The sequence below is a fragment of the Drosophila yakuba genome, chromosome 3R (assembly GCF_016746365.2).
Source record: "Drosophila yakuba strain Tai18E2 chromosome 3R, Prin_Dyak_Tai18E2_2.1, whole genome shotgun sequence".
Classification (NCBI taxonomy): Eukaryota; Metazoa; Arthropoda; class Insecta; order Diptera; family Drosophilidae; genus Drosophila; species Drosophila yakuba.
The window spans coordinates 3,347,459-3,358,060 of NC_052530.2; the positions used below are offsets into that span (position 1 = coordinate 3,347,459).

At 45.5% G+C, this 10,602-nt stretch overlaps 1 protein-coding gene across 1 annotated transcript; it reads right to left on the reverse strand.

The window, feature by feature from the left end:
• Window positions 1-4,518: 4,518 nt before the first annotated feature.
• LOC6535358 (centrosomal and chromosomal factor) lies at window positions 4,519-7,926 on the reverse strand. The gene has a single exon (XM_002095973.3). It carries the CDS (start codon window positions 6,899-6,901, stop codon window positions 5,255-5,257), a length of 1,647 nt encoding a protein of 548 aa, XP_002096009.1. The 5' UTR covers window positions 6,902-7,926; the 3' UTR covers window positions 4,519-5,254.
• Between the last annotated feature and the right edge of the window lie 2,676 nt (window positions 7,927-10,602).

A 10,602-nucleotide genomic window follows, 5' to 3' on the forward strand; every position in this document is an offset into this window, starting at 1 on the left:
ATATAATGGAATTCGTACGTGTGCGATGGTAGTTCATTCACCATTTATTGAGGTCTGTTCGTGTCTCGTCTGAGACCCAGTTTCGAGTGAAGTTTAACTACCCAGACACGTTGAATGGCTTCTTGGTCCGAACCCCTCTCCCTATATGTACAATCTCAATCTGCGCCAACGACGCTTGCCATCTAATTCATAGTTTCAACTGTTACGTTGTTTTTCGAGTTGGTTTTACCTAATAGTTTTCCTTATGTACCGCTCAAATCAAGGCGGAGCTGTGCGTTTTAAAATGAAAAGAAAACGTATAATTTAATTACAGAGTATATAATATAAAGTATGTATTGTGAGGCCGATTGCTGTGTGTGTTTTACATTAAACTCCGAGAAATTGCCGGCCAGTAAAACTCCCCTACAGCCTCGAAACGCACTGTACCGATTTGGCGCTGCTCTAAGGCTACTCGTATAAGCGTTAATGATTTTAATTGTTTTCTGTGTGTGAGTGCTTTTTAGTTGTTTATTATTAGATATTTTGCGCTAGCTAACTAGTCTTACACGTTGTCATGTTTGTTTGTCGCTTGGCCAAGTCTAAAGTTTGTAGTTCAAGGTGGCTTTCGTGTTTCGTAGGCCTTTTGAAAGCCATTTGACCTTCCTCTCCGTTGCCAACTGCCTCGTTCTACTCTCTTGGTAAGTTCCAAGGCGGTCAAGTGTTTTGGCTGCGGCTCGCAATGAGTTTTTAGCCGCTTCTGGGCCACCCAAAAGCTTTTACAATGGCGCTAAAGTGGCGGTTTAAGCGGGATTATGTGAGCCATAGGCCAAATCCCTCTATAATATGGAATTAGAGAATTAGAAATCAATGACAAATCGCTTTTGACATCATCCAGTCCGATGACTCAGCGCAATAGAGCTAAAATCTACTAGCTAAGCGGCGATGGAAAAAATTCGAAATTCCCATTTTGTGAGCTTAATTATTTATACTTTAACAGGGTGTTTTTGGGTTTGGCATTTGCATTTTTCCGCGCATTTTGGCTTGTAGTCGTCCTCACACAGGGTGAAGTGAGTGAAGTGGAGAGAGAGGGTTCAATTAAGTGCCATTAATGTGCCTTTTTAATTAATCATTCATTTTTTAATTTATTTAAAGTCGCTGCTCAAATCCCGTCGTCTATCTCACTCCGTGTTGCGCATTCATACATACAAATTATGATAATTAGTTAGTTACAGCTACCGCCTGACAATTTAATACATATATTTGCATTAGTTTTATTTTCATCTGCTATATTTTTTAATTAAATCTTATTAATACGATCGCTGGCGGTCCACCCCAGGTCGTATCCTACGCCCAATATAGCCCCATTTGGCATATATATGTATTTACTTTTACACTTAAAACTATGGCTGTAGCTATTACCGCCCTGGCAAGCAAGCATGATAATTACGAAAAGCCTAGAAAATTTTTAAATGCCTTTGCTCTGTATTTTTCTGCTCTTTCTGCGTTTGTCCGCAAAAATGTTTTAATTATATCAGAAATGATGTAGCGCGCTTGGCAGCAGATTGAGTTTAAACCAAAAAAAAATCGAGCAAAACGACGAGACATAAAACTACGCGATGACGACAAAACCGGTTGCCTGGGCTTGAAATCGGAGTCGGGGTCTCCGAAGCGAAGCATCCGATGTCTGAAGTCTGGGAGTGGAGTCTCCTCCATTCTATCAGCTTTATGACCAGCCTTAACGAGAATGTCCTCCGCTCACATTTTTACATTTTCTGTTTTTTTTGTGGCCACTAAGCCCCCTGCCACGCTCGTCACGCCCACCAAGGCCCCCGCCCACAGACAATGTCTGGTTAGACAGCTTCCGACGCTGTGTTTCTGCCTCAAATTATTTTATATTTATTTTCGGCGCTTCAGAACCGTCGACGCCGCTTCCACTTGGTATTTGGTTACCCTGTTTATGCCCGGCGTGGACTTCGTTTGATGCGCTTTGCGTCATTTCAGTTCTAGCAGTACGAGTGGAATTTAAAAATAAACCACTCTTGCAACTGGGTGATTTTGGTTTTTATGCCTTTGCCTTTTATTTGCATGTTTTTCCTCGACCGCTTTGGTTTATGTATTACCCTGCTTTTTGTTTGCATTGTCGGTCCTTATTGGGCTTATTTATCCGTTAATGACTTTTAAATGGCGCTCGACTGCAAAAAACACTTCCAAATAAAGTCAATTAGAGTGAAAAACCTTTTAGTTAAGCTACCACTTCTGCATTCAGTCTGCATTCAGTTAGACTAAGCTGCTAATCGAATATGGACATCGGAAATCACGTTTGACAGCGACGAAACAATTGAGTCACAGCGACCTGCTAACTTCTAGGTGGAATTCATTTGGATTTTTTTTTATAACACTGCATTTGCGAGTCCAAGTGTCCCTATATAATTATTGCATGCAAGGGCAATACATAAAGGCCGTATTACCAATTTGAATAGACACATATGAATTATGCCCATTTATAAGCTTGTTATAGGTGTCGTCCGTCTTTGTTGAAAACAAAGGGAAATCTAAGCGATTGGCGGGTACCACAATTCCTATAGTAAGATAATCCACAAAAAAACCAACCCTCGAAGTAACCACTTGATAAGTAAGCTTATTTTCATTTCAGGGGAAATGTGTCGAGTAACGAAAGCACTCAAGTCTGGCACTCAAGGAACCGGCCATTATCTGCGATGCCCACACATGGAACAGTAATTAAATCAGATGCGAGTGCGAAAGTGCAGCTTAGTAATGCCAGACGAGACGAGAAAAGACGAGACGAGCAGAGCGGTACCTGGCCAACGCGGCAACGGGGCGAATTGGTGACGACAATGGCGATGACCTCGCATTCGAATTGGGTCGGTGGGGTGGAGAGGTTAGAGCGGCCATCACTCTCCCGCATCACAGCCACATGCAAATGGCCCCAGCAGCTGATAGTTGATTGCTCAAACGAAATGAAAACAAACAACCGACGCTGTCAGCTGGAGAAGCGGTCTCTAATATATTTTAATTACACTTGTGTGAATGCCGCCGGTGGCAATTAAAATATTTTCCGTCTCTAATCTACGACCAATTTAATATGAATTGAATAAACGAATAGATGAATCACGCGGAGAGTGCGGTGCCATTCAGGAAGCGATGCCTTGTTCAGATTACGCGTGCAAACGAGATTACTTTCTACGGAAAGTGCTGATAGACGGGTGATGTCTAAGGTTTCTTGTAACAGATGCTGTTGGATGGGCTACGAAGAAGGATGGAGAAATTGAAATGTGAGTATTTCTAATTGGTAGATGTGCTCAAAATCCGGATTCAGTTATAATTTCAGCAGATAACTACAAAGTGGTGCGCCCCTATAAAATAAAAAAAATGGTCCTAGAAAACCAAAGGAAATGGCTCGTAACTTGGGCGAGGTATGAATTAACATGTGGTCTGGCTATTTATCCAATGGTTTCGTCGTGCTCCGTCTCTCTATGTTGAATCTCGAGTGGATTGCAACCGCATGGTCGTGGAGTAGAGTAAGACATGTTTGGATGTAGGGCAGCCAAAAGCGGTAAGATGAGTCAGTGCTGGTCCCCCGGCAGATGAACCAAGAACCGGAACCAAGAAACGGAGTGCAATCAATATAGAAATTAAGGTAAAACCAATTCAGCTAATAGCATCTCGCGTTTCCTGGCAACTCGAACCCATTAGAGTTTTTTGGTTTTCTTTGCGTTTTTACCTCGCAACAAAGACAAAACGTGGAGCCGTAAGCACTGATTTGTGGGGGGAAAGGCGGGGAAATTTAACCAGAGCCACAGCAAAGGCAGTTTGATTATACCGCTGTAATAAATGAATCTGGAGAATGGTGGTGGCTGAAACAAAGTACTGTGGATTTTAAAGGCTCTGCTGATGGCGAAAACAAGAATTTCCCAGCTCATACCGTAGCCTCCTATTGAAGACAAAGGCGATCAAGCGCAATAAACCGGCGTCGTGGAATAACTATAAAGTGGAAAAGATCATTTTCGATTGCGAATCGTGTTGCCAGATTTTGTCCTTCGGCAGCTGCCTTAAATACATTAATATATTGAAAGTTATCACACATATCTCTATTTTGATCAAAGTTCAAGTATTTTTTAAGGGTGGTGAGTACAGCGTTGCGTCCGAATCCCATTATTACCCACATACACAGACACAGCAATGTCTGCTGATAGATTTCAAAATTCGTCTCAACCGAACGGCTTCCCCTTAGCAAGGGACCCCTGTGCGCCGAGGTCACCCCAACCCGGTGACTGGTCCTCCATCAATGACAATAATCAATCACGCCTCACAGCAGAGGAGGAAGCCATGAGGTGGAGCAGAATGAAGGAACAGCGAAGCTGAAAATCAAATCAAGGCGAACACAGAAAAGGAGTCGATGGTGGGAAGTGTGAAAAGTTGGCTACAAAAGCCGACGGCAAGAAGAGTTTTCTTCGCCGCAGCCAAATCACTTGAACTATGCTTATCTCGCTCTCTACTTTAATTGAAAACACAATTTTCTTAATTTTTGCATATCTCGCTTCAAATTACGTTGCATAATTTTGAATAATTTTTATTCGTATTTTTTCTGTTCCTTTTTTCTGCTTTACTCTCCTCTCTTTATTGTTCGGTAATAATTTTTGCTTTTATATTTTCGTATTCTTTTGGTAAATGGTTGTTATAACATTTTGTTGATTTTTAATTAAATATGCGTATGTTTAACTTTTAGCAATTGTTTGGTTGTATGTTTTTGCCGTTTTTGTTGTTGTTGCAGTTGTTATTGTTTATGTTGTTGGTTTACACAGAGCGGTTGCTGTTGTTTCTTGTTGGTTGTTTAATTTAAATTAAATTAATTACTAAAATTATTTTATAACAAATATCACTACAATAGTTTGCATTTTTTTGTTGTTTGTTTTTGTATCGTTTATCAATTACTACCATTACTAAAAGAAAAAAAGATCGCTCATTTCCTCTTTTCTTACCGTCGGACAACAATTTCTCATAGCAGCTAGACAGAATTTAGTTTCATCTCTTAATATTTTTAGAGTTAATTACTTTTGATTCTAAAAGCTTTGAGGGATGTGTATATATAGTACTGTTTAGGGGAGGATCTATTGGTTATTCCTTGAGGCGGCTATTTCATCGACGCGTACTTGGTAGGCGCCTGTCTCATGTGTTGCAATTGGCTTGTTGCTGTTGCTTTTGCTGTTGCTGCTGCTGATGTTGCATTGTCCTGGTTGCTGCTGCTGGTGCTGCATCACACATTGTAGCAGGAGATCTGCGGCAGGTGCTGGAATGTGGGCGTGGCCGCCACCGCCGTGGCCGCCGAGTTGAACGGCACAAACGAGGTCTGTCCGGCGGCAGCGGCGGCGGCTGCCAAGTTGAGCGAGGCGGCCGCCGCGTACGGGTGCATCCGCTGAGACCGTAAGTACTGGCGGTACTTTCCGCTCAACTTGTCGGTGGCCGTGTTCACTGCTCCCGTCGCTCCCGCACCGCTCACCGCTCCGCCTCCGCCCCCGCCCACCGACGCCGACCCCACCGAGGCCGCTCCGGAGGTGGGCGTGGCCGAGTAGAGGCGCATGGGGTTGGTGTCAGGGCCGGCCTGATAATTGCTAGGAACTGTGGCCATCGGCGAGCGGTCCATCAGCATGGACGTCGCGTCCCATGGCGGCGGAGGTAAGCAGTGTTGCTGTTGCTGCTGCACCTGCGACTGCTGCAGCTTCCCCGAGGCGACCGCCGTCTGTCCGTAGCTGCCGGAGATCATGGCGTCCCGCTTGCCGCCCCCTGCACCGCCACCACTGCCCTTGGCTGCGTACTGGCTGTGGGGGTGCAGCATGTGGTGGGGCGTGAGGGCGGTGCGGGCGGCCAGCGCAGCCGCCAGCTGATCCCACTGGCCGGCGGCTGCGGCGGCTATCGAGGCCTGGGCCGCAGCAGCCGCCGCTGAGTTGGCTGCATGGCTCTGGCTCTGACTCTGGCTCTGGCTCTGACTTTGGCTTTGGCGTTGGCTTTGGTTGCTGCTGGCACGTTGCTGCTGTTGTTGCTGCTGCTGGTGGTGCTGCTGTTGCTGGCGGACCAGACTAGACTGTTGCTGCGGATAGTGGGCCTGCTGCGACATCTGCGACATCTGCTGGTGCTGCTGTCGCAGTTGCTGCTGTTGCTGTTGGTATCGTTGCTGCTGTTGCTGCTGCTGGGCGCTTGTGGCCGCCCGGGCTCCACGTCGCGCGGCACTACTGCTGGGCGCCGTGGCTACCGCGGTACCGCTTCCGCCTCCGCCCAGGGCCGCTCCGCTGCTCAACGAGCTGCTGCTCACCGCCCGCGCGGTCGCATGCATGTTGTTCACGAACGGACTGCGCCGCTGCGACTCCATCTTGCGGAAGTAGCACGGGTGGATCATCAGCAGAGGCTCCACCCTCTGGCCCGCCGGCGGCTTGGGCTGGTTGGGCAGCTCGTACTCCACGCTACAGTCTACGTGAAGCGGGATGCTGTAGTCCTTCTGCGATGATGGAGCGGGCGCAGCGTTGGTGTTGCTGCTTGCAGTCTGCTGCTGCTGCTGCTGCTGGTGTTGCTGTTGTTGTTGTCTACTGTTGGCAACGGCGGCGGCGACCTGCGTTTGGGTCGCCGCCGCATGGCTGTGGCGCGAGTTGCTGCTGGTGTTGGTGTTGGCGGGCTGGTGGTGATGGCGGTGGTGTTGCTGCTGCTGCTGCTGCAGCAACTGCTGCTGGTGGGCAGCTACGGCGGCGTGGTACATATGTTGCTGCTGCTGCTGGTGATGATGCTGTTGCTGCGTCTGGCTGTGCTGCTGTGGTTGCTGCTGCTGCTGTTGGTGCTGCAGGGCGGACAGGGCCGACATGCCGTGCGACAGGGACGACATGTCGTAGTTGGCATAACAGGCGGCCATCGTCATTGCTGTTTTCAGGAGCTCTTTTAGCTTATGCTCTCGTTTCGGTAACACAGAATTCGCTTTTGGTTTGCTTATTTACTTTGATTTAGATTTTTAGCATTTTGCGTGCGTTTTTCGCTTTCTTCACTTTCGAAAAAATTCACTTTTGTGGTTTTATTGGCACTGGTAATCCAAAAAGAGCGGCTAACGGTAAATTGCCGCAGCAGGTAATCCGTGAGTTGGTTGTTGTTTTTGTTTTTTTTTTGTTTTGAGATAGGAGGAACCTTAATCCATATGTGTGTTTGCTTTGCTTTGGAATTCGCTTTAACCCGTATAATATTAGCTGCTGTTCGCGTGTTTAACTTTGTATCGTTACGTTTATTGTATATTTATTAGCGTTTTAATCAGTCTTTGTTTGGTTTTACATAAATGCAGCGAACAGTTGGAGCTGCTGGGTGAGTGTGAGTGCGAGTGGGTGCGCGTGTCGGGGTGAGTGAACAATCCACGTGTGATTTCAGTCTTTTTGCCCGTTGTCGCTGGCTAACTTAACCGTTGGTTCTTTGCTACTCCTTGTCTTTTCATTCGGTTATGTTCTGTTCTTTTTGTTCTCGCGGGGGGTGAGTTCGCGGAGTAGGTAATTTGTTAGCAATAGAACTGCCGAACGAACGTCTCATCCACTCCGAAGAAAAACGCGATCTGAACTGAATGTGAGTTTTGCTGCTCCCGCTGCCCAGTCTCTGACTTTGTCTCTGCCGACGTTTGTAAGCGCTGAGAGTTTGCTGAATACGGAGAGCGCTGGAAAAACAGCTGTTGGCCAGACGCCTACGCCCGTGTGTAGGCTTTGCTTTCCTTGTCTTTGTTGTTGATGATTAGTTGTTCTATTACAATTTGCCACCGTTGGGTTTGTTTTTGGACTTTTAACTGCGTGTTCACCTTCGACGTCGACGCGACGTTATTTCTTTTTGACTCTCCTCTTGGTTAATTACGTGCTACAGACCACTCTATACCTCTGCCGATGTCCGCACGATTCGAGCTCTTTAAAGCGACTGACTCGAAACGTTCGGCACAGCTGATGTTCCGTCACGTATTCAGCAATCAGACTGTTTCAGAAGCGAGCCCAAGAGCATGGTTTTTGTTGCTTTCCCATATAAATTGCATTCAATGGCCGCTCTCTCTGTGGCTGCTCTCACTGTGAGTGCGTGTGTGTGTGATACACATTCAGCCATGTTACTACACGGCGGCCATCTTTACAACTGCCATGGGCGAGATAAAGCGAGACAGAGGGGCGAGAAAAAGAGCGAGAGCGCACATTATTTTGTAATACGATTTCTTTAACAGTTTTAGTGCTTTAATTTTTTACGGCAAACATTTTTGGGAGCAGCTTTATGGGCTCGTAAAAGCAGATGGGGTCTAAGGTGGTTAACGGCGAGTTGAGAGCTAATTGAGACTAAAAACGAGGAGTTGAATAAATCTATCAGCGGCACCTGGCTGAAATGGGAATGGTTTCTTTAACTTCTTTTCTAACTTTTTGGTTTCAGAACTGACCAAATAAAATAAACAAAAGCAGTGAACGTATGATCTCTACACAATTGCCACAAAATTCTCTGCAACGCACCTTCGAACACACCTAGTTCCTAAATACAACGATACAACAAATACCCCAAGAACCTCTCTGGTTTTGGAATACGATAAGCATAACTGCGCACTGAGAGACTTTCTGCAACCAAAAACTCAAACAGACAGCGATATTAAACATTTCTGCACTAAAAAATAAGCAATTTAAGTCAGGAAAGAAACCTGTCTCGCTCGCACACACACACTGCCCGACTGAGAGAGAGTGAGAAAGCGGCAGGGAATTACACACATTGTAATAAATAAGGAAGGTCGTTGCCATAGCAGCCGCCGTTGGCGTCGTTTTGTCCCCTAATATTGTTGTTGCTGCGAGAGAGTTTCTCGCTCTGTGGAGCTCATTCAGCAACTGCTGAAACAAATCAGCTGTTTTGTTGTTTGGGGAGGTGTGTCCGTTTGCAAGTGTGTTGGTGAGTCTGGCTGCCTCTCTTGGTACATATTTTTTGTTTTTTTTCCGCAAAGCATATGTTGGTTAGAATAGCTGTTGCAGCTGTTGTTGTTGTGGGTCTGGAAGTTGTTGCTGTCAAGTAGCCATTGCATTTGAGTGTTGTTGCTATGCAATGTGGAAGCAAAGTGGAAACTCATGTGGCGGTTTTAATCTTCAATCATCTTTTAATTTAAAAAATTAAACTAATACTTTTAAATTTCAACTTTAAAAATGCAATACATCTATGACCTCGATTTCGTAGATTCATTTGGTGGAAAGTTAACAGTGTATGAGTCGTGGAGACAAGTAAACACATACATGTATCTATATACTATTGTTGAAGAGCATGCATGTTTTGCAGCTTTCCTAATTTCGTTGCAATGGTTCTGCTTATGAATAGTGTTCCATGCATCTGGAATTGCGGATGCTCTCGGTATTCTGGTTGTGTGCCACACTAGTGTTGTTGCTTTCTTGCCAGTTTTATGAAACTGTTGCTGCTTTTAAGCCTTTTTTTATTGGTGCCTTCCACCGTTTTATTTGTATGGCTTTTGGGTCTGATGTTACTGCTGTCGCTGGTTTTTGCTGTTGCTACCAGCTTTGGTAGCACTCGTGTCTCTCTTTGTCTGCTTATGTTTGCTCTAGGGTATCCTGTGCTGCATTTTTGCTGCCTTTAGTTGCTGCCGTGGTTGTGCTGCTTGCGTGCTTAATGACGAGTCGGCCGTATTACAGTTTGATTACGGGCCGCCAATTTGGAAATGACCGAAATGCTCGAATTAGCGGGCATGCTTGCTCTGCTGTTGAGCCCATGGCTCAACCGCAACCCAGGCGAACAGCAAGAACGAACAAATACGGGTAGCAGAAACAACAAATTGGCCAAGAGGGTCACCAGACAAAACACTAACTGCAAACTGCCACGACGAAGACAATTCCAGAAGTGGCATAGAAAACTACGACATTAGAAATTCCAGACATAATTTAGATAATGATTTACTCAAGTCGGTTTGGTTGAATTGCAGATTGAAAAAGTCGTTTAATCAACTCTCAAAACTGCTCAGAATACTTTTAATTTCTGCTACATTTCAGAAGTCAACTTGCAACTTGTATGTATAATACTTCTTAGACATGAGTATGAACGCAAGTCAGTTGTAGTGATGGGTTGTAGTTATTATAGTAATCACAGTTCCTTACTGTGAACCATAGACAAAGTAAATTGGTGTTTACGATCGAGTGTCGCAATCGGCAGAAGTAAAATGTATTATTTTGTACTATTTTAGGACAGCTCTATGATCAAATTCAGCATGCTTGTTTGTCCCTAGGTTTTTCTTTTGATTGCCAGTTTTGGGATCTGGCATTCATTTATTAAATCGGTCCAGCAAACATTTATTGTTCCTCTAGTCTCTGGCATCCTCTCTTTTTCTTGATGCCTGGTGCTATCGCCCTGCTCTTCGGACTACCTCCTGTTCTTCCCTTCTGGCATATCGAAGCCGTAACTCAACCGCCTTTCTCCTGCTGAAGCCGAAGTCACGGTCCTCCGGATCCGTTCTCCCTGGCCCAGTCGGCCGACCTGTATGGTGAAACCTGTTTGCATTATTAAGTAACCGCTAGGTGGCAACTGATCCCAAGTGCGACCGGTTGCGCTGCATGGCTTCTTCCTAAGAAAAGATTGTGT